This window comes from Cucumis sativus, chromosome 6, assembly GCF_000004075.3.
Source record: "Cucumis sativus cultivar 9930 chromosome 6, Cucumber_9930_V3, whole genome shotgun sequence".
NCBI lineage: Eukaryota > Viridiplantae > Streptophyta > Magnoliopsida > Cucurbitales > Cucurbitaceae > Cucumis > Cucumis sativus.
Window position 1 is genome coordinate 14,586,660 of NC_026660.2, and position 23,794 is coordinate 14,610,453.

The following is a 23,794-nucleotide window of genomic DNA, read 5'->3' on the forward strand; positions in this document are numbered from 1 at the left end:
AAAAACTTTTCTAATTTTTTTTATAGTAGATATAGTGATCTAAATTTTTTTTGTTCATAATTCTAAAACTTTTTTGGTTGAAATATCATCTCTACTTTTGAAAGTATATTAATATTTTCATAATCATATTTAACCAAGAAAGAATAGATCTATCTTTCTAATGTTTGGGAGTTGGGCTTCTTGAGTGAAATGTCATCACTAAAAAGAGAAAACCAACATCAATTTCATGACTAAAGAATAGCACTAATGTCATTTTTTAACTTTATCAAATTTACACCATACTTGTTTTTATTTTTTATAAATATCTCATGGAAAGCATAAGAGTGTTTATTAAATAAATTTTTGAACAAAAACTTATAGAAGAAAATTTTTGCAACACATTTCGAAGCTTTAGGCTAAGATTGTAACATTAATCAACATTTAATGTACCATTTGATGAAGTTGAAAGTTTGTAGTATAAAGTAAAAATAGAATTTTCCCCTAACTTTCTTCTATTTCAACAACATAATTATTTGACTAACACTGTTGAAGACATCAATAACTGACCAACTATGATAGTATGATGAATCTAAATCCTGCTTTTAGCACCTTTTTTTTTTCTCACCGTGTCTCTTGAACTCCTTGCTTTGGACTCGTTTGCTAGAAGAGATGCCCTGACAATTGTAAGAACAACTAAAAGAAAGGAAAAGCTTGGAAATTGTTTAATTACATATGAGCAAAGAGAGTGCATCAACTGTCACCATTATAAGTTATTAATAGCATTCTGAATTCTCAATTTTGGAAGAGAGCTCTCTACAAAATGAAGGAAAATACATCAATGGCCGTGGGGAAATAAAAAACATAACTACTACTACAAGCCTACATTCCCATTTCTATTTCTGCGGTTTCTTCCAAAGCACCCCTATCTTTCTTAGTACATTCACATTTTTCTTTTTCAGTAAATCGTCATCTGAATCTTCTGAATACAGCGGACCAATCTTACCGGTAATGGCGCTGTAGTTGCTGTCCATTGATCCCGTTCTGCCTACGAATTCCCCATTGCTTCCAGCTGAAATCATGGCAGCAGCTGCCTCTGCCGCCTTCCTCCACTGCTCCGACTGCACTTTCAGCATTCTCAGTTCCATCTCCATTTCTGCATTCGCTGCTTGTGCTGCTTCGAGTTCGGCTATGCCTACAGATTTCCTGCTGGTACTTCGATCTGTTTCTTCTGCTATGATCCCAAGTTTAACTTGAGTGTCCCTGTCCATTGTTGTGGATGTAACTAGTTCGGTTGTCATATCCTCCTTCACTTTGGTCTTGATTGTGTCCCTTTTACTGATTTCAGATATCAGCATTTCATTCTCCTCTGATACACTTTGGAACTCTGTTTCTTTGTCTAAGAGATTGGCCTTTAGATCTGCAATGCAGTTCTTCAAGTCATCCAACTCTTTCTCTAGTTCGTATACTCGGTGGCTTGATAGGCTCTTCTCAAGCTTACAACTTAACTCCAAGTTCTCTTCTGTGATGCTCCTTAATTCAGTTTCCCTGTTGATTAATTTCACCCTGAACTCGTCAATTTCAAGTCTTGATTTTTCTAATTCCTTCTTGAGTTCAATCTCTCTCGGGTTCGCATCAGATTTCACATGTTTAGCCTCTGTAGAAGGTTTTGGTTCAAGGGCTTGTTTCCCCTCATATTCGGCCTCAACAGCGAGTGGAGCTGATTGTGGAGAGCTAAGATCTGCTTCTAACTGTTCTGATTCCCTTGTCTCACCTTCTTGTGTTTCCTGCACTCGATTCTTGCCAACTGCGAACGTCTCAAAAGATTTCCAACTAGCATTTGCAAGGGCAGGTTCCAATTTACAAACAAGGGTTTCCAGTATGCTTACATGTTCCCGAGACTCATCCAACTCCAACGTAACTGAATTCCAATCTTTAAAAGCTTTAGTAGAATCAGATCCAAGCAACTCCACCATTTCCTTTGCAGTTTCCAATTGTGCTGTAGTTTCACTTATAAGTGCTTGGACCTGAGTCTCAGATACTTCACAATCTTGCAGTTGGTTTTTCATGCTTCCCATAAGGGAGAGAATTTCTGACAGAAATTTCTTCAATTTATTGTGCTTCTCATTGACCGATCCTGCATGCTTCGTCTGAAAAGCTTTGGATTCATCGACTACCTGAAGTTTGAGTTTAAGCTGCTGCATTACGTTCACCATTGCTGAGGCAACCGAATCAACAGATTCTGACTTATCAGTAACCTCAGATGCAGAGTGCCGAGATTGATCATCTTCTTGTGCTTGCTTCTGAAGCTCTTTAGGATGACCTTGCTCGGAAGAAGATAGGCGATGCTCCTTGGCATTTGATGGCACACTGGACACCTCAGCATCAACTCGAGCTCGGTCCTTCCGCAACTTGGATGAATGAAGCTGATCCTTTGCCTTTTTAAGATCCTTCTGAAGGATAGAAATCTGAGATTCCAACTCGGATATTTTGTTCTGGCACTTCTTCTGAACAAGAGAGAAGACAGATCAGACATTACCTTACTTCAACTTTTGTGATTTCAGTACAGCCACTAAATAAAATGTTGAACTCCTCTCCCTTTTTTTTATAACAAATCACAAGATCCTATAGGATTTTTTTTTTTAAACGAGTACACAAAGCACAACTAATTATTTGCAAAAGATAACCAAGTTGATAGGATTCAACTTTAATTATTCGAGGGAACAAATCATACATTACAGTACAGCAACTTGTGAGATCATAGTACAACCACTAAAGAAAACTTCAAGCCCTTTTTCTTGATAATTCACGTTTTTTTATAATAAATCACGAATCCTATGGACAATCTTCACATTTGAACTAATGTTCTGAAGAGAAGGCGAATTTGACCACATACGAGTTCACATGAGAAATCTCACATGCTCGGGGTTTCTACATTTACAAATCTCAATTGAATGGGTGGAAATATCTAAAAATACAGTTGAAAAATATGAACATTTATGGAGAATAATGTGTTAATTGTGCTCCCATGTTCTTCCTGGGTGTTTGGAGAAAGTCCAAACATTAAACTTCCAAAATGGTACATCCAGTAATGCTTTATCTCCCTCCCTTATTATTTTATAATACAAAGCCCCATCTCCTTATTCTTTTTCTTTTTGATGAAAAACCATAAACATAATAGTAATAAAAGCAAATTTCTAGACATAAAGAAATTGCCTTGAAAAAAATATACTTCCAAGTTCCAAAGCTTAATCGAAACAAAAGAGTTTAAGAAGCTCTTGTATGGGTTGTTATTCTAGAGAAGGATTACTTCAATCCAAAATACATTTTCTTACTTGCTCCTTAAAAATGTGTCCGTACGAACTCAAGAATAACATCAAGGTGAAGTATCAATGAAAAAAAATAATCATACGCACAACAAGAGATACTGATATTTTGCTCTTTTATTTTATGTTCAGAAACTCAGCCATACCATTTAACTTTCAAAAGATAGTGTACCTCTGACAGTGGAGTCCTAGGCGACCTGCCAATAATTTTAGGGCTTCTCTCTTTAGATATCCTTCCTGTTTGATTGGAAGAAGATGACGAGTCACACTTCAATGCTGTAGGCTTAACTTGACGAGTAGTTTTTAAAGAAACCTTTTTTGCTGTCTCCAATGAACTTCTGGAATAAAAAAGATATGAAAACAGTTCAGTCGGAGTTAAAAGCTTTAGCAGTAATTTTCCTATCACAATGCTGATAAGACAATCATTTTTGTAATATTCAACGAAGACGATACTATAAGAAGGCTCATTAGGAATACTTGCAGAGGTAAATCAGAAATTAGCCAATACATAGTTACGAAATGGTGGTTTAAAAATAATGTGGGTTCATAATTTAAGAATTAAGATTCTTGAATGTTACTTTAATTAATTTGGCAATACATTCCAGTCCCATATTCTTGGTTTTTAATCTAGAATTCAGGTTCCTTTATATATCCAGATAGTTCTCCCCAAGAACAGCTAAGAGCAGGTGTACTGTGGCTGTCACAAGTTACAATTGAGATATTCAGAATCATATCAACTAAGAAGAATCGTTTCCAAAACAAATTGAACTTCTTGTGTGGTAGTAAAAAACCATATAATTGGAGGAAGGACCCATTTGGTAAAAGCCAACAACGATAACTTGTCAAAAACTGAAGAGATCCAATTGGCAGCTCGGTGGAGGTCATAGGCACTCTTTCAAAACGAAGGAAATACTCCAGGTCATCATGGCAAACCAATTTCCAGCAGAGCAATGGCCAATCTCCCATCACTCGAGTGAATATGAATCCAGTATACAGACAAGTCCTTGCAACAACGAGTCATAGAAACATTTCGAGAAGCAAGAAAGGAGATGGTTCTCTCATCATATGACATGTTTACAAAATCATTTTTGCTTAGTTAAAAAACATTCCAAAACAAACCTCCAACTATTTAACAATTTCCATACAATCAAAATCGATTCTAGATGACTAAAAACAAGTTTTTAAGTGAATTTATCAATTTCAAAATCACTCACAAAACAAGACTTTAGCTCTCAAATAAAAATAGGTAACAAAACCAGGTTTCATCATATGGAATCCTCCTCTTCACTTTTTCGATAGTGGAAAGTCCTCGGCTTAACTAGTGTTAGGTACAGCATTAAGCCTCTTCAAACATTCTCAAAAAACTCAAACAAAAAGAATGAAATGATTGAAATCATCAAAATAAATTTAATGAAACAAGTTCAGAGAGACAAATGAAGAACGACTGAACCATTAACTGCACCACTTCAGTTCATTCCTACTAATCCTACCAATGGATCGAACGAACATTCAACTTCAAACAGTAATACCCATTTCCAGAAAATGACCAAGAAACATGAAAATAAAGCTTTTGAGAAGGAAAAAAAACAGTGAAAAAAATACTTTGATACCTGGATTTTGAAGTCTGCATCACTTCCTTTCTCTGAAAACCAAGTATCAACACAATGGGTTTGAATAAAGCTACTTGACAGTTCCCTCACCCACAAAAGACAAGCAAGGCTGCAATAGATAGGGTTCATAGAGGAACCAAGAGGATCAAAACAAGTTCATAGTGACCAATGTGAAGTGAAAAGGGTTCACAAAAATGGGGGAAAACCCTTTCGATATTACAACAAAAAAAAAAAGGAAAGAAAACTCTGAAGAAGATGAAAACTTAGAGAAAAGAGGGATGAACCAAACAGAAAAAAGCAAATAGTTCAGTCAGCTTTCAAGAACACTTCTTTAATACTCAGGCCCTCTATAATGGTCTTAAGGGCCTACAAGAGAGTGACAGATATAGAAAATATAAAGTTCCAGAAATAACCCTTTCCACAAATGAGAAAAAGCTTGAAGTTCTTAGTACTTAATAACTCCCCACCTGTAAATTCTTCGCTATAGAAGTGCATTTTGGTAAATTTTCATTGAAGTTCCCTTCCAGTTTGGCCGTGAAAGAAGGAGAAAGGCATGAATAATTAAATGTTAAGAGGGTTTGAAATTTGAAAACAACCGCATGAAAAGAAGAGTTTTTTAAAAATGGGGGGAAAAAAGAAAACAAACAAACAAAAGAAACTGCCCTAAACTTCTTGTTTTGTCCATTCTCCACTAAATACAGAACAACCCCAAAATTTCCCCACACAAAGTAACTGCAAATATTCCAAGAAAAAAAAAAAACCCCCTAGAATGTAAGTTCAAAATCAAGAGGAATATCACACTAAACAGTTCAAATTCAAACAACTTTGCAGTGACATTAAAAGGGTAAAAAAGCTAGGGCAAACCTGGAGAAAATGGGAATTTAAGCAGCCATTTATGTTGAGAAAGAGGGTGAAGAAGAAGAAGAAATGGAAGGGATTTTGGATACTTTATTAAAAGTATTGAACGGACCAAAAGCCTGCAACTTTCAAGCTCTCGAGGTTCAAGGCAAAGCAGAGATACGGTTTATTAATATTTTATACGAATGAGTTATGCATTTATAAGGATTCAAAAAACTTTAGCATAAATTTAATTAAAGTATTGATGAAATCAAACCAGAGTCATAGAGAAACATGATGAAACAATGACCCATTTGAGCTGTGGTTCTTCATGTTTATGGAACCTTCTTGAATCTTCTTTGAATTTTCAATGTTTTTTTTATAAAAAAAAATTTACTATTTTTTCTCATTTTTTAGATTACAAAATTCAATTTGTAAGGCATAACTGGGTATCTATTTAATATTTAATAGGAAAAGTAACAAAAAAAAATAGGAAATAATTAATTAAACATAACATATATAATATAAGAAGGCAAAAAAGTTTGATGGAAGGTTTATATATTTTGAAAATGGCAGTGTGGCATTGAGTATATGTGTATCTGTTTGAACTCATAAACAACCAATGGATTTAAAATGAGAACAACTTCTTCCAACTAGACAGCTGTAAAATGGTATCTTATGATTTATAAAATTGGTTATTATTTAAACTATATAGCAATGCAATATAATGTTGAATGCAAACAAAATAATGGACAAATTGTTTATGGGAATGCTACAGTAAAGTCAATGGTTGTTGTTAAGTCATTTTCTGTCACAAACTATATATCGCTAATGTGTGATTTTGTACAATGTATTTTTCTCCAATTTCTACATTGCCTTTACTCTCTAGCTAAAGTCTTAACTTAGCCACTCAATCATTGCCACACCATTTTCATACATGTATCTTTTTTTTATATACTTCTTTTAAAATAAATAATTGCACGTATATAAAAAAAGAAAGAATATGGATTGTTTTCAAATACAGTAAAATTAATCAAAATATTTACGTATTTATGAATATAGCAAAATTATGTTTTCTATCTATGATAGCTTGTGATAGCGCACTATATTTGTAGATATTTTTAACGGTTTTGTTCTTTAAGAATATTAAGACAATTTTCCACCTATCTCTTTCGTCCAGTGCACATGCACACATATATGTACATATGTATGTATATAATGTCCCTTGAGTGACGAGTAATTTAGAGTCTTCCATATTATATGAGGTGGTTTAAATTTTAAGAAGGTGATGACTATCGAGAGAAAACAAACCTAAGTAGTTTTCAATTTTGAAGTCTTACAACAAAAGTAACTAGGTATTTGGAGGAGCTAGGTAAGATTATGATTAACACGTTGCAAATTTAGGGGTAAGAAATAAATTGTTGTTTGAAAGAGTAACGTCTCTATTGACATTAAGTTCATGAATGCTTCAATCCAAAATCATCTTTTGTGATAAGTGGTTGTGTGTTAAGAGATTGATGAGAAAGTTAGTGTTGCGTTGCAATCCTTTTCCTGCATGTTGCCTTTATTGCGTGGTTCCCTCCACTCAGGAAGAGGTGGTAAAGCTCAATATTGATGTGTTGTGGAGGTGTGTAAAAGTAAAATTGCTATTAAGTGGAATGTTTCGAGACCATTTGAGTTGTATGTGGCAAGTTTGAGGGTCTTTTCTTTGAGGCAATATGATCGAAGTATTGAAATTAGCTTTATCGATTCTCAACAATGTGATAACAGTTTCATCTATTCAATGTGATGAACATCTTAGTGGAGTTTGACTGAATAAAGTTGTCTATATATATGCTCGACAATCAAGTTCATTCAAATAAAGTTAAAACTGTTTTATGGAAAAATTGCAAATATAATAATTATATTCAAAATATTAACACACGTAGCAATATTTAAAAAAATACAAATATAGCAAAATTTATGTTAAAATCTATCAATGATAAAAGTCAGGATTATATTGTCATGTTTCCAGAATTTTTAAAATATTGTTATATACTTAATTATTATTCATAAAATTATTACCTATAAAAATTACTTTTGTTTAATTTTATTTTTTCGTAGGGCCATGTGTCTTGTCTCATTTATTCCAGATGAGAGAAGACAAAAGTGGATACAAAGATCTTGACTTGTGAGAGACCCATTATAGTGAAAAGATAGAGCGAACTCATCCTATCACATTGGCATTGGTGTGGACAATGGGAAGAGCATGGCGATTTATTTTCATGTTTATTTCTTTATGTAATCCCTTAATTTGGTTGTGGTTGTGTTTAACGGGAACAACATTAATATCTACATCAAAAAATTATAAAAAGAAATATATCGAAATTTATGATTGATGGTTAGTTCTTTACTTTGAAAATTCGTTATAAATAGAACATTTAACAAAATATTTACACTTCAAATAGACGTATAATAAATTTTGTTTTTAGTAATTTTGTTGCGTGAACTATAAATAGTAAAACTCCTTAATATAATGATAAATTTGAGATGAATGGTTGAAAACCTGATTTTTAGTAAAAATAAAATCCAAAAGCTCCTTCAAGAAGTGATGTCTAGGTGGTTAAAATTCTCATATAACCAACATTTTAGGATTGCAAAAACAATCCCAAATAGGACCTTAGCAAACATTTTGTTTTATAGATTTGTGAACAATTGTTTACAAATTTAAAACTACAAATACTAAAATCGATTGACTTGCGTAAGAGTGAGATTGAAGCATTGAGAATAAGAAAAAATACCTAATTAAAATAAAAAATAATTAAAAAATCACTATATAATTTGTCCAATCAACAAACTCAATCATGGAGATGGTTATCATTTTGTTTTTAGTTTTTGAAAATCAAACTTATTTTTTTTCGGTTGTATATATGTTAAAAGAAAATAGTCGAATTCTTAGTTAAATTTTAAAAATAAAAATAAATTTAGCTATTCTTTTTAGCTCTAAAAAGTTGACTTGTTTCGATACTCCATCGATAATTAGTAAACTTCAAGCAATGTACATAAACTTAATCGAAAAAAAAGATCAGTTATAAGACAAAAATAATTTTTAACCTATTCAATTCAAACTGTTTTTCTTTTTTCAAATGATAGTTTCAATAAAAGTAATATCAAAAATAGAAAATGACTATATATTTATCCGAATGATATAAACTGTCGTTTCAATTAAAGTAGCATCTTTATGAAAGCAATACATGATGTTAAAAATTTGTAACAACCTTATCTTATAAAGTATAAAGTAATAATCATTAATCAAATTATCACATAGAGAATGTGCCCATGGGGTTCCATGCCTTAGCTAGGGGCCCCCACGTGCGGGGCATGTAGTCCAGTGTTTGTATTAATGAAAGGCATACAAAAAATAGATTACTTCTTAGCAAATATATGCATATAATAAGAAATTAATTTAGGTAATTAGGTCCAGAAACCAAGTTGCGATTGATTCTTTGTTATTCAAGAAATTTCATGGACAGTTTGCAAAAATAGCAAAAAAATATTATGATAATAGAGTTCATGTCACTTATATGTTCAAAATTGTAAATTTAGCAAATTTAAAAGTAGATTACTGTCAAATTTGCCAAATTTACAATAAGCAAAAAAATGTGTTATGTGTTTTTTTTTTTTTCATCTAATACAATTTTTCAAAATTTTCATTAGTATGAATAATTCAGTTTATGAGAATTTTGTGAGGGGTCTAGTTTTTATTATAGTTTCGTGTAGAAAGTGATCAAGTTGTTAACTATGTAACTCACCATACTTTCAAGCTAAATAAATTAGGAGCTCGATTTTTTTTCAACTCTAGCTTAATTGGATTTTTGTGTTGACACCAATTAGTCGCTCCGGTAGTGAAAAACTAAATTTATTAAATGGACCATCTTAATTAACCACATATTTGACAATCAATTGAAACAAAATGTGTATTTCAAGTACATTGTGTCTATATATACACCAAAAAAAATAATGAAAAACGTGGACTACAATGATCTTCACCTCAAGATATAGATTATAATACTCTAAACACATATTATAATAGTATGCATTCTAAACACATACTATATAACTCATTCCTTGTCCCAAACGACATTTTAAATTTGTAGCTAATAAAAAATTGTTTTTATTTTCTTTATTATTTTTTTAATAAAATCTTAGTCATTATTATTAGTTACTTTGATTCTTTTTAAAAAATATTCACACAAATGTGAAAGACACGTGAAAAATATCGCATACGATCCAGTAATTAAAAAGTACTAAGTTACCAACTTTACTTCTTTATCTATTCCAAAAAACAATAGGGTGAATCTCACTGCTAAATCTATCAAATTTACATTTTATCACTCCACATCGTCAGTCCCACAAAGTCACAAATTCTCGAACTTCACAATTATTTGTTCTCACTATTCTAGTCAATCCAAAATACACCATTTACATTTTTTTTAAAAATAATTTTATATATAATAAGTGTTTGAATTAAAAAAGAGAGAGTATATTTAATAGATGGATACAAAATTAGTTTTATGTTAAAGTTTGTGGACCTAATAAATTTGTAATGTTAATTATTTATAATAAAACTTGTAGTGATGATTTGAGTTTGTGAGAAAGAAGCGACAAGTGTCTGAAAGGCACATGTAAACACCCTCATATCATCATGAAACCAATATTATATTAATCATGCAAAACACTTAATGCACCTAAAATATATCTCAATCAAATTATAACATAACACTCTTTTTTAATCATCATTCATTGATTGAAGATAAAATTTTGCTATATATTTTTAATTGTTTTGTTATTTTAAAATGAAGTTTATATTGTTTTATTAAAAAAACTTAATTCAATTATACCCATAAATTTTGAATAATTTATCAATCTAATGTGTAAATTGTAATTGTATCAATTAGAATTTTAACACTAAACTAAAAACTTTATCAATTTAAAATTTGAACATTTTATAAATGTTTATGTTTTATTTGGACACACTTGTAAAATTTGAGGTTTAAATTAATGCATTTAAGAAATTTTAAAATTTAAATTGATATATTTAATAATTTAAAGTGTTATAATGATAATCCAAAAACCTATTTTATTATGAGCTTAATCTAAACAAGATGTTTGAATTTGAATTTATGATCTATTGTTCTCAAATATATATACAAGTACTAGTTGAACTAAACTCATGTTAGTTATTATATTAAACGTTTCAAATTATGTGATAGATAATATTATACATATTTTTTGAATTTGTACTCACTATGTTTCAACTTACATTCATACTCACTATGTTTCAACTTACATTCGTCACTCTAAGAAGGGAAAAAATCACTTTTTACTTTTATAATTTTTTATCGATAGTTTTAAAAACCAAATCAAATATTGAAAATTTGAAAGATTAGCTTTTAAAAAATATAATCTCCGTTAACCATTTGTTTTTTGTTTTTCGTTTTTTAAAATAAAATCTATAAAGACTACTTTTCGCTTTTCTTACTGATGTGAAAACTAAAAAAAGTGGATTTAAAAAATTTATTTTTAGAATTTAAAACATACCGGAGAGATTCAAAACATTATAAGACACGAACAACAAATTATGCTTAATTCTAAAACCATTAAAGAACAAATGAAATAGTTATTCAATCAAAGTAAAATGGTTTGAAGAAATTTGAAATTTAGTTTTGTAGGAAGTTGAATATTTTGTGAAAATAATGTTATTTATATTTTAAAAAAAAACGGTATATTTCCGTCTATGTCCCGCGCGCTCATTAGGGGGAATTGGAAATGAAAACTCAGCTTTTTGGGATGCGAAACTTTCGCTGACCGACATGTCGGCTTGGTCCATGCAAAGTTGCAAACCAACACAATCACACACTCTCCATAAAACTGCATTATAACACTTTCTTTATTGCCCCACAACCAAACAACCTGCTCCTTACAATTCACATTCTCCTCCTCCTTCTTCTTCTTCTTCATAACTCCATCATCTTTCTCCATTTCCACAATCAAGATCACTAAAACCCATTTTCACTATGAGAACTAGCAACCATTTGATTGGCCTACTCAACTTTCTAACTTTCGTCCTCTCAATCCCCATCCTCGCTGGTGGGATATGGCTCAGTAGCAAAGCAAACAGTACCGAGTGTCTTAGATTCCTTCAGTGGCCCTTGATCATTATCGGAGTTGCGATTATGGTTGTTTCACTCGCTGGATTTGCCGGCGCGTGTTACCGGAACACTTTTCTCATGTGGCTTTACCTCTTTGTTATGTTTTTCGTCATCGTTGCTTTGATTGTTTTTATTGTTTTTGCTTATGCTGTCACTGATAAAGGCTCTGGCCGAACCGTTCCCAGTAGGGTGTATTTGGATTATTATCTTCAGGATTATTCCGGTTGGTTGAAGGATCGAGTTGCAGAGGAGAGCTATTGGGAGAAAATCAGTTCGTGTGTTAGAGATTCTAAGGTTTGTAAGAAGATGGGAAGAATTGTTGGGGGTGTTCCTGAGTCTGTTGAAATGTTTAATCTCAGGAAGCTCAGCCCTATTGAGGTATTGTTTTGCTTTGATTTTGATTTTTTTTTCCTCTTCGACGTTCTTCTGTTATTGATATGATTTATTTTCCCCTGTTTGTTGATTCGTTTGATAATATTTGGAAGTGGATTTGTTGGGTCAGAGTTGGATTTCTGATCCACCCTCCCTTTTTGGGTTTGCACAAAAGTTGGAATCGGAGGGAATAGAATAAGAAGGGAGAGTGGAAAGGCACTTTTCGGTGGTTTTGACCTCTGATGGATTTAAGGTTTCTAATATTAAATGGGCAAGCTAAACTCAAGGAAGTTTTTCTGGTGACTTTTTCATGGTGGATTGCAACTTGCAAGCTCTATTAATTTAAACTCTAGGGATGGCTTTTGGTGTAAATGCAAACTAACTTTTTCCCTCTTCAAAAGTTGCCTGTTTCATTACTTTTTCCTCTTAAGGTTGGTCTATGTGAAAAAGATTTATTTATTATTGCAAATCTTCTTCTGGGATGGAGGTTTTGAACTTCCATTATCTAAGGATCTCCCAACAGTTCCCAAAGAAAGTATGTCTGAGTTATTTAGTTAGAGTATGGGGGCATTCTCATATAGGTTCAAAGAGTGAAATCAACTGGCCTATAGATTATTTTCTGCTGTTGTGTTGTTGCAATCAATGCAAAGTGGCTGGTGGACACTGCCCTTGCATCGAGAAAAAGATGAATCAAAATCAGAAAAACTATTTTGTACTTTCTGTTCTGGCGTCAGTATGACACTTTTCTCTTCTTTCGAAAGATTATGTCGTTTTCCCCTTTCTTCTGTGAGAGCAATGTCTGCTGGATTTGTAAGTTTGTTTGTATGTTGAAGTTACTTTACCCTTAGAACATCCTCCTCTTTTGGTGGGACATATTCCTTTGGTTAGTATGTTGGATTACAATAGAAGTCAAAGCCATCCGGTGAAGTTACTCTGAAACTTTTATCAGTAAGACAATTTAGGATGGAGGGAATTTTCCTCCAGTTTCGCTCAGCTGTTCTGCTATTTTTCTATTTGTTTTGTATGATATAAAATGGATTTGTTATTTTTTTAATAACTGGTTCATGTTCTTCGTCTTATGCTCATGTTCATGACACAACTCACTAATTTCTCGGAAGCTTCACTCGTTTCTCTCAGTTCAGCTCTAAGGGACCATAAAGTTTTTAAATTATTTAGACCCATCTGATGACTACTTGGCTTTGTAAATTTAACTTACAAATTGTAAATACGAATTTTGGTTTTTGAAAATTAAGCTTATAAACACTAGTTTAAAAATTAAAGGACTTATAAACACTACTTCCACATATTGATTTTTTTAGAGGGAAGAGACCAAATCTGAAAAAAAAAATAAAGGATCTTTTAAAGACTTATTTTGTGTTTTTGGAATTTGACTATAGTTCAAATATTTAGTTAGGAACGAAACCATGAATCCATGATAAACAAGTTGCACAAATTTCGAAACCAAATGGTCGACAAGACTTTTAGTCTTGTACCTGGAACTTTCACCGAAGTCTTTGACCAAGCAAATAAAAGAGAGTTGTAAGTTTCAAAAACAAAATATAAAAGAGAGTTGTATAAAAAAATTGCGCAGTTTAAAGACGAGGACCTTCAGGATCTGGATTACTTTAAAATGGTCCATAATATTCAATAATATATCATGTTCCTCGCGAATTGATTCTCAAAGAAAAAATAAATTGTTATTTATAAAGAAGGTGACTTTAAATATTAACTTCTACACTTGATGCTTGTTTGTTGTAGAAACTAGCAAGAGTACAATATGCCGAAAGATGTAGGGAAACTGTTGTCTTAAATTTAATATTCACTCTTTTGAGAGTCTGAATGTTTTCAATTTGGTTTGTTCAGTCTGGTTGCTGTAAGCCTCCTTCAGATTGTGGCTTTTCTTATCAAAATGAGACTGTGTGGACTGGTGTAGAAGGGATGGTGCTTTTCAATTCAGACTGCACGAACTGGAACAATGATCAATCGGAGCTCTGTTACAACTGTGACTCTTGTAAAGCAGGCGTGCTGGCCAGCCTCAAGAGAAGCTGGAGGAAAGTCTCGGTTATTAACATCGTTGTCTTGATCATTCTAGTGATTGCTTATGTCATTGGCATTGCAGCATTCAGGAACAACCGACGCATTGATAACGAAGAAGCATCTGGAGAAGCACGGATGGAGAAGGCACGTCCAAGCTGGATTCATTCTTAACTGAACAATCATTGTTTGAGATATAGATATGATTATTGTTCAAATGTACGCATTTTGAGGCTTTGGTTCTTTGCTTGTAGTGATGTTTGGTAATTGGTAGTGTGATCATTTTGGGAGTCCTTTGTGTATATACTGTTTGTGGCATTTGTAGTGATTGAAATTTATGATTGTTATTATATCATCTTTGATGAGCTCTGTAAAGTCTCCCAGATTGCTTGCTCAATTTTTTTAAATAACAATCCCATAGCTTTTTTTTCTTTTAATCATCTTATTTTATTTCCCCCCACAAATCTGTAGGCCTGGAGAAGCATTGAACACAAATTTTTTATAGGCAGGCCAAAAAGGAATTTTTATACAGAAGTGTTTTAACTTTCAAATTTGAAACTTAAGTAGGGAAATTAGACGAAAGCTCGGTTTGGATTGTCCGCAAAATAAATGTTTTCTCACCGAATTTTTTTATTTATTTAAACTATTGTTCAAAAGTTATGGATTTAGAGATTAGGGATTAGGGTTTATGAAATTTTAGAACGATAAGTTATTAGATAATATTACAAAAGAGTGTAATATTAAGAAGTCAGAACATGGCAGAATCTCTTTCTTGAGGATTCTACAGAAATGGATCGCTGCGGGTTAGGTTTTCTCTACTGCCCAAACAATCGATTGATTGAAATGAACTCGGAGAATTTCAAGAACAACCGCTTGGCTATGGAGGCCATGGTTTTCCCAAAGCATGATTGCTAAATTGTTTATTGTTGATTCATTTGATTAGATTCCGGACAAAGAAGATGTCGGCTGCTTCCGAGGCAAGTTATTCTAACTTATCAATTTTGAAATAGTAGAGCACAATGCATCGGTATAATGGTCGGAGGATTGAATGTTATATACGGGTCGTGAAATAAATATTTGATGTCTTTGGCGCTCTACTTTTATTCATCTTGATTATTCATGTTCTTGATATGTTTACCTATCGTTCTTGAGGTGTACTCAAGGGCTGGTTCATCTTCATCCAATACCATAACGGAGACTTTATGTGTAGATATTCTGTGCTTAAATTTGCTAGTTTCGACTCGTGAGCTATGGAACATCATTATTTTTTAATGCCGCTGGGGATGTACCGTAAACATTTGGAGGTTAGACACTATTGAATTTGGCTCTACCTGTTCAGCAGGACCTAGATGATAACGACTTTAAATGTGCTAGTGGCAATGGGGAATTGGGGAAGTTCACACATGAGGTATATCTCCAGCTTCCGTAGATTTAGGTGGGGATAGGTGAAGGTTCCACGAAATGCTTAGAAGTTTTAGATAGATCGACCACCAAGGGGATTTCAGCTTCTTCCATTACTAAGGATAGAAAAAGGATGTACTACATCCTTTTGTTGTTTGGTCTGCATAAATCATATGCTTTAGATTACCAGTTTGAGCAGTGGAAATGCTAAATCAATTTGTGTTGATGTGCTAGCTGATTCAGATAGTAATATGATGTGCAAGTGGATAATGGAACATATTGAATTGGCTGAATTCCATGCTGGTAACTCTGGTTGTACCTTCCAGTGAGAAACATCCCTTCCTCTTGCGTTGATACAATACAATTATCAGGATTGATATTCGGATAAGATTAGGAATATTATTAGAATTTTTAAGGGTGTATTAGTAATTAGCTACAGAAGTGGTCGTACTAATTTGTTATAAATAGTTGGGGAGGGGGAGGAGAAAGGGTGGAATGGATCTAATTGATTTAGAGCTTGAGCGATCTCATGAAAGAGAGGACCCAAGTTCCTCAACTTGCTTGGTTTATCTTTGGAGATTGTCTTTCATATTTCAATATAATATACTTTGGTTTAAGCTTGTATTCTACCAAATTGGGTCCTGGGCTTCATAGTTGGCTAAAAGGTTAAATGATTGTGGGTTTATGAAATGATGGTGTACAATCATTGTATCGGGGAAGGTTTTATTACTTAAGAAACAAAGGCAAAAGCAAATTTGGGCCCCTTTTAATGTCCATTGTATCCACAGGAATTGGACTAACGAATAGCTGAATAGGCTTCCTTGTCATGTTAGGTAACTCTTTAAGGAGGAATTTGGAGAAGAGAGTGGAGTTGTTCAATTTGAAGATTTGCTTAGTTGTAGGATCTACAGTATAAGGAGTTAATAAATCATGGAATTGATGTTTGTTAGTTGTAATCCCACAAATTCTTTAGGCCAAACAATGAGTAGAACAACTTTGCCACCCTCAACTCCTAGTACTCCTAAGGTCACATCCCTAAATTACTTCGGCCTGTGATTCGAAGCACTGTTGAGGTTCTTGTACCATTGGTTTTGATCTTGAGTTCTGATTGGATATGCTAAAGCCCAGACTGTTGTAGTTTCTGGAATTTTGTTCGTCAACTTGGATGATTTTACAAAACTCATTCTTGCAAACGTAACAAATTTGTGGAGCAGGGATTTCTCCTGCTCAACAGAAACGAAACGGAGAAATATGTTCTTCGTGCTTTCCTCTCGTTCTGCTTGATATTTGGTCTTATTTCTTCGCGTATTGTGATGATATTCACTGAGGTATGTGACAGTAAATTTTGGGATAAGAAATAATGTGACGGTAAACATCTTTGCATATGTGTGAATAAATTGAAAGATCATATGCTAAAATCACAACGACTTGATCCTATTCAATCTTCCAATATTCTTTGCAATGACCTTCTGAATATTTGATATTACCTTGGCCCTTGTTCATCTGAGTTCATTCAACTCACTAGTTTCCAATTAGCTTAATTTTTCCCCTTCTCCACGGAAAAATATCCAAATTCAATAGGAGGTAGTCTGAAGTACGATTCAATACATCTTTTTTCTTTTTAAATAAAACAAATATTCATTCGAGTTGTTTTCAAATATAGCAAAATGTTGCATTTACGATAGACGGATAAATTGTGTTATTTGCTATATTTGTGAATATTTTCAGCTGTTTTGTCATTTAAAATAATTTTTCTATCCGTTAACGTATTTTATTCACAAATGCATGTACACACGTATTCCGTGAAAAAGAGAAGGAGTTGATTCTCTTCTGTGCTCATCCCTCAAGTTAGCTTAAAGTTTAAAAGTTGTTTGACAGTGACATATATGGACAAACAAGAACAATTGGCATTGCTGTCCCCATGGATGGATAAATAGTCAGCATCTGCTGAACATTAAAACTAAAAGTTGAATGGAATGTATGGTTCTTCCCCCTTCTCCTGGTTAATTTTCATCCCTTGTCAATGTAGGACCATGTAGTTTACATTTCATCTAATAACAAATCGATTTTTGAAAATTAATCATATAAACATTAGTTTCATTCACGGTGACAATCTACTTTTACAAATGAAATCAAAATCCAAGCCAAGTTTTGAAAGTGGAAAAATGTAACTTTTATTTGAGAATTCGATTAAAAACTCAAACGTTTTCTCAAGAAAGATTAGAACCAGTATAAAGAAATGGTGAGAAAGGAAACACAATTTTCAAAACCAAAAATCAAAATGTTCGCAAACATTAGTGCCTGATGGTACAAACATTAGTTGAATATCCAAACTCTTGATATGGCTGGAAAATGAGCTTATCTCTTGAAGATAGGAAATATTCAATGGATTGTCTTATTTTAGTCATTTTCAATCATCAGTGTCTGATGGTACAGAACTTATTGTCTTTTAAACCAGCAGTCTTGTCACTGGAAGGAAAAGGAAAAACTGATTTTTGGAAACTTGTGTGGACAAACTGCTCATAAAATAAATTTTTGAGGATAAACCTTGCAGTCCGAGTTGGAAGCTGCATTTTTACCAAGTTCTTGTGCCTGAAAACGTGTGGGCCTATATTTGAAACGAATGGGGAGGAACAGCTAATGAAGGCTAATGATCAGGAAAACTCTAGAAATTTGAAAACTTTACAGCCACTTCTAAAACTAAAGAAATAAAAAGAAAAAGAAAAAGAAGAAGAATAACCACAATAGCTGCTAAACACTGGCTATTTCATACCTATTCTTTAAACCTTATCTATTTGGGAACTGTAGGTTTGAAATTTTGCGATGTTATTAAATAAATCCCCACCAATTTTGGTCTTCCTTTGCTATGCTGGCTGTGTTCATATGTTTTCCTTATTCACAAGTTTGAAAATTCCAGTCAAGTGTCAAGATTTAGCACACGGGTCTTCGCCGCCTGCTTCAGGCGGCTACTTTTAGCATTAATAACTACGATTACATCTTTATGTAGTAATTGCAGCCCTCCATTAGCTTTATGAAGATGATCAAGAACCTGAAGCATTATAATGTCAGTGTCATGTTCACTTTGCAACATTAATGTACCTATTTATTAAGTTTGCAACCTACCACTTTTCCTTGTTCCTTGTATTGAAGGGAATGTTTAACTTTGACCAGAATTGATCAAAACATCTTTTTGCCGTATACTTGAAGTACAGTTGGAAGAATGAGAATGCCGCCACAGTTATTCAGCTTGATTGTGATATTTCTTCACTTGCAGGCATGATATTAGCTTAATGGAGGAGAAGCAAAAAAACTGATTTTTTTATGTTTAGTCTGGTTTTTATGATTCTTAATATCGTCATAAGATTAGCAAAAAACTGATAAATTCTAATTAAGTTGTTAGTTAGTCTGCCATGTTTCGTTTTCTTCGGTAATGGATATTTTGGTCTAATGAACCTTATAAAAGCTTATAAGTTGCATAAGTATCTACATGAGCATCAAGTTATGAATATTTTTGCTTTTCCATAGCCTTACGTTACCATATGACATTTTTCGTTTATCTGATTCACACCATTGAATTGTATTCATATTAAGATTCTTGATTACCAAAAACGAGTGAAGTGATTGTCCTTTTCTAATGCTTAAGGAGAGCTAGCAAGTAATGCGCTTCACTTATTCAACAGGATTCTATACAATTGTCTGCCACTCTTGTATACCGAGTGCGTCGTCGAAGTAATCTTGTATTCCTACAGAGAGCATACGACGTGGCGGTCCAGATCATATGAGCTTGAAGGAAAGAGTGGCCTTGTGTTGCTATAGGTCCACGCGGAATAAACTGTTTCTTGAAGTGGCATAGACGAAGATGGAATGGGGAATATATCACAAGTCTAAAGAAGGTGCACGGATTTTTCTAAGTAGTGGAAGATTTTGTCACATAAAGTTAGAATCCAATATCTCTATAACAGTTGGCAGAATCTCTGTTATTGATGATTTTTTTCTTTCTTAAAACCCTCTGATGGAAAATGTTTATATATAAAGACAGAGGGAGTGATAAGTTCCATTATTAGAGAGAATGTCAAATTTAGATAACACAAGAGCTTCTAGAGATGGAAGATTTATGTATAGTGCACCTCTCTAAACTCTAGGACATAAATATGAATACATCTTACCCATTTTTTGTTTTTTCAAAGCAGTAGATTATAGATCTTATAGTTACTAGCACACTTGTAAGCTGAAGATCATATCTAATATGTTATGATAAGTGGAGAGCATTTTTTCAAAGCAATGGGTATGGTAAAAGGTGGTGGTATTAGGAGTAGAAACATAGCATTGTCTCAGTGGTGGGAGCAGCCACCCACCAATGCATGTAATGGCACTTTTTATTAACTGATAAAATGTGAAGAAAGGGTCACCTTCACAAAAGGTTTGGTAGTAATTAGTTTAGTGGGACTCTCTCTCTCTCTCTCTCTTTTCATTTTAGTTAAAAAAAGTGTTCGAATAAAATATATGAAACCAAACTACCAAGTTAATAGAATGTATATTTTCGTTTCATGTTGCAATTCATTTTGAAATGTTCTTTTTAAGTTCACTAACTTTTAACGACATAAAAGAAAGTATATAACTTTAATCAACTCCTAATAAGTTCTCTAATTTGTGTTGAAACTGTTTGTATCATTGATTAGATTATTTGAAATGAAAATTGGAAGTGTAGAATTAGTTTGTGTTGTTGAAAAATTAAAAGACTTTTGTGGTCTTAGTTTATGACTTGAAGTCCAACAAAATTGGAATATCTAGAAAGAGATAAGGATGGTCTCTAATTCACAAAAGTCATATAATTGGAAAATTAGGCATTTGATTACTGCATTAAATAAGAAGAAAAAAAGAAAAAGAATTCTTTCCCACAATTATTCCCAAGGAGAGAACATAATTTTCAACTATGACACCAAACCTTCATACCAACATCAACAATGATAATCATGAGGGTATTAAATCATAATTTCAAAAAGAGGAACCACAAATTCAAAATCACATGTAATTACAAATTTTGTTTAAAATGTAAACATCTAATATGTTGATTTGAAGCATATGTTTTATATTTTTTTTTTACTGTCAACATGTTTTATGGCTTAAGTTATGTTTGTTTTGGAAGAATTATAGCAAAATAAATGTGTATTTTAAACAAATTGGCTTATGTGCAAACTAGTTTCTTTCTTTCTACCAAATTGAGCATGTTCTCAATTAGCTTTTAGAAGCAAAATATAGAATTTGTTATCTCACGAGTCACATTACTCTATGGAAGGAATGTCAAAATAAAACACATGTATTTTCATCTCAATATCCATATTGGAGCTTCCCACCTTTATATTACTTTTAAGAAAAAATTATTTAATCAACTAAATAAATCATATAAAAAAATTAATTAATTAAAAATATTCAAAAGAACCCAAATATTAAATAAAATACAGTAGAATTTATAATTCTCTAATTTAAATTAAGAAAAATTTTAAAATATTTACAACCGCAAATTCTATGCTCGTATATTGATAAAATTTTGCTATATTTTATAAATATTTTAATTTATTTTATTATTTTAAAAAATGTTCCAATTCAAAAACGAGAAAGTGAGAAGTTCCTCTCGCCCATATTTTTTATATATATATTAAATTTTGAATTATTTGCATTTAAAACGGAGAAATTGACCTTTTATTAGACAAAAGAAATACCCTTTTCTAGACTAAGTGTTTTGTGTAAACTAAAATAAGCTTCACACACATAATTACATTTAGACCCATTTTTCATCTAAATTCTCATTTAGTCAAAGTTTAAGTCTCATTTCAATTTATTTCATAAACTTAAAAAAAATGTTACAATTTAATATTTAAAATTAGAAAAGTAATTATTTATTTGTAAGATATGAATTAATAAGATAATAGTAGAAAAGAAAAGAAAAGAAAAAGGTGCAAAATCAGAAACCTAACTAATTAGAATTAATGAGGCAGCCCCCATTCAAAATTAAAATCATAATTTTCAAACTTTAACTCATTTCATGTTCATACCCTTTTCTCTTTTCTCTATTTATATCTCTGTTTTTCCATTTCCAAACGAAACCAAACCAAACCCTCCATTTCTTCTCCTTCTTCTTCTCCGTTTCTTTACTCCGATCATCCCAAATGGAAGGAAGTGACACAATCACAGTCACCACCGTTTCTTCAACTCCACTTTCTCAATCTCCTTCTTCTTCTTCTTCTCCGGCACCACCCCCGCCCGTTATTCTCAGTCCATGTGCGGCCTGCAAGATTTTGCGACGGCGATGTGCCGAGCGATGTGTATTGGCCCCCTATTTCCCTCCCTCTGAACCGGCGAAGTTTGCCATCGCTCATCGAGTTTTTGGCGCCAGTAATATCATCAAATTCCTGCAGGTCTTTTTCATCCGCCTTTTTAATTTCTCTCATGTTTTGGTCTCTGTTTTATTTTAACTCTCCAATTTCTAACTGTTCGGTTATTTTGCAAGATTGAATCAGTGAATTAGGGCTGAAAATGTGCATTCATTTGTTAGTTGTTACTCACTAACGACCTTGTTGCTCTTCCATTTTTGTTTTACACATTAAAAAACTATGCAGTGAGATTTGGAGCATGATGAAATTAATTCTTAAGATTTTGTTTGATCCTACCCACTTAACCTACTAAATATCTCCATTTGGAATTCTATGCTGAACTTTAAATTATTCACATTACTTGCAAAACAAAATAACTTTTTAAACTTCCATAATTTGAAAAGTAGCCAAACCAATATGTAATGTAATTATATCAATACTTTAACACTCCTACGCTCCAGTAACTTTTTACACTCATATGTGTTTATAATGACTATGACAGTACCATATGTACCAACCAAAAAACTTAGGTTGATGGAGTTCTTTCCAGCAAATTTGATTATATTTGTACTTTTAACTTTCGTATGCGTCCCATTATGACTATGCCATTACCATTACTTCATATTCTCTTGTCAACCCAAAAGCTTAAAACTGATGGATTCTTTCAAGTAAACTTAATTAATACCGATGCTTCATTTCCCATTTTCCCTGGTTTGAATAGTATAATTCATAATACAAGATCCCTATGGGACAACCCACTTGTCATGAACTGAAATTCTTTATTGGGGGATTGATTAAACAGGAATTGCCTGAATCTCAAAGGGCAGATGCAGTGAGCAGCTTGGTTTATGAAGCAAGTGCAAGGGTTAGAGACCCTGTTTATGGGTCAGCAGGGGCCATTTGCCAACTCCAAAAGCAAGTCAATGAGCTTCAAGCCCAACTAGCCAAAGCTCAGGCAGAGGTTGTCAACATGCAATGCCAACAAGCCAATCTTGTGGCCTTTGTTTGCAGGGAATTGGCTCAATCTCATCAATCTTTTGATGAATTCAATGGCAGCCCACAATCACATAATGGATTATTACAGAGCATACATCCTCCAAGTTACTTTGATGATAGCAATAACGTAAACTCATTGTGGGAACCTCTTTGGACATGAATTCTATTTAGTTTTTTTAGGTTTGTGGATGTAAGGTGTTTGATAAAATGCTCCAGTGAAGTTTCTCCAAACTCTTTTGAGAGCCAAATTTGAGGTTGTGGGTAGGAGAAACTTTGCGGACAGAATACAACACAAATTTTAGGCGATTTGGTTTGATTCGTTTTCATTTTTATGTTTTCAAAAACAAAAAATATAAAAGCAAAATTGAAACTTATTTGATATATTTGAATTTTAAATAAAAATCATAAGCGTTTTTTAAGAGAATGAAAAAGAAATAATTTGTTTTTATTTTTCGTTAAACTATTTATTTTTCAAAATAATTTTTGGATCACAAACTAAACCTGCTTTTACTTTTTGAAATGGAAAACCAAAGCTTTATTAGGGATGTGTCTTTATCCATGATCTTTATGTTTAGGCCAAAAAAAGGAAAAGTAAAGCATAGATGCCTTCGGCATAATCAATGTGAAAGAGATGTATACCAATTGCTTAACCATCTCTACTTCGAAATAAAATATTCAAT

The 23,794-nt window shown here is 32.7% G+C and overlaps 3 protein-coding genes across 6 annotated transcripts; 2 read left to right on the forward strand and 1 right to left on the reverse strand.

The window, feature by feature from the left end:
- Positions 1–678: 678 nt before the first annotated feature.
- LOC101215552 (interactor of constitutive active ROPs 3) lies at positions 679–5,795 on the reverse strand. 4 transcript variants are annotated; one of them, XM_031886621.1, is made up of 4 exons: positions 5,777–5,795; positions 4,913–5,021; positions 3,475–3,640; positions 679–2,483 (listed from the first exon to the last, which is right to left on the reverse strand). In XM_031886621.1, exons 2-4 carry the CDS (start codon positions 4,930–4,932, stop codon positions 873–875), a joined length of 1,797 nt encoding a protein of 598 aa, XP_031742481.1. In that variant the 5' UTR covers positions 4,933–5,021; positions 5,777–5,795; the 3' UTR covers positions 679–872. The 4 variants fall into 4 exon arrangements, with proteins under 4 accessions (XP_031742481.1, XP_031742480.1, XP_031742482.1 ...); XM_031886620.1 differs by lacking the exon at positions 5,777–5,795 and adding an exon at positions 5,380–5,398; XM_031886622.1 differs by lacking the exon at positions 5,777–5,795 and having other exon boundaries at positions 679–1,935; positions 2,017–2,483; positions 4,913–5,230.
- A 5,867-nt stretch (positions 5,796–11,662) lies between these two features.
- LOC101215313 (tetraspanin-3) lies at positions 11,663–14,783 on the forward strand. Its single transcript, XM_004149508.3, has 2 exons — positions 11,663–12,318; positions 14,176–14,783. Exons 1-2 carry the CDS (start codon positions 11,806–11,808, stop codon positions 14,518–14,520), a joined length of 858 nt encoding a protein of 285 aa, XP_004149556.1. The 5' UTR covers positions 11,663–11,805; the 3' UTR covers positions 14,521–14,783.
- A 7,045-nt stretch (positions 14,784–21,828) lies between these two features.
- On the forward strand, positions 21,829–23,495 carry LOC101215067 (LOB domain-containing protein 1). Its single transcript, XM_004149507.3, has 2 exons — positions 21,829–22,163; positions 22,921–23,495. The coding sequence occupies exons 1-2, from the start codon at positions 21,915–21,917 to the stop codon at positions 23,272–23,274; spliced, it is 603 nt and encodes a 200-aa protein (XP_004149555.1). The 5' UTR covers positions 21,829–21,914; the 3' UTR covers positions 23,275–23,495.
- The last annotated feature ends 299 nt before the right edge of the window (positions 23,496–23,794 follow it).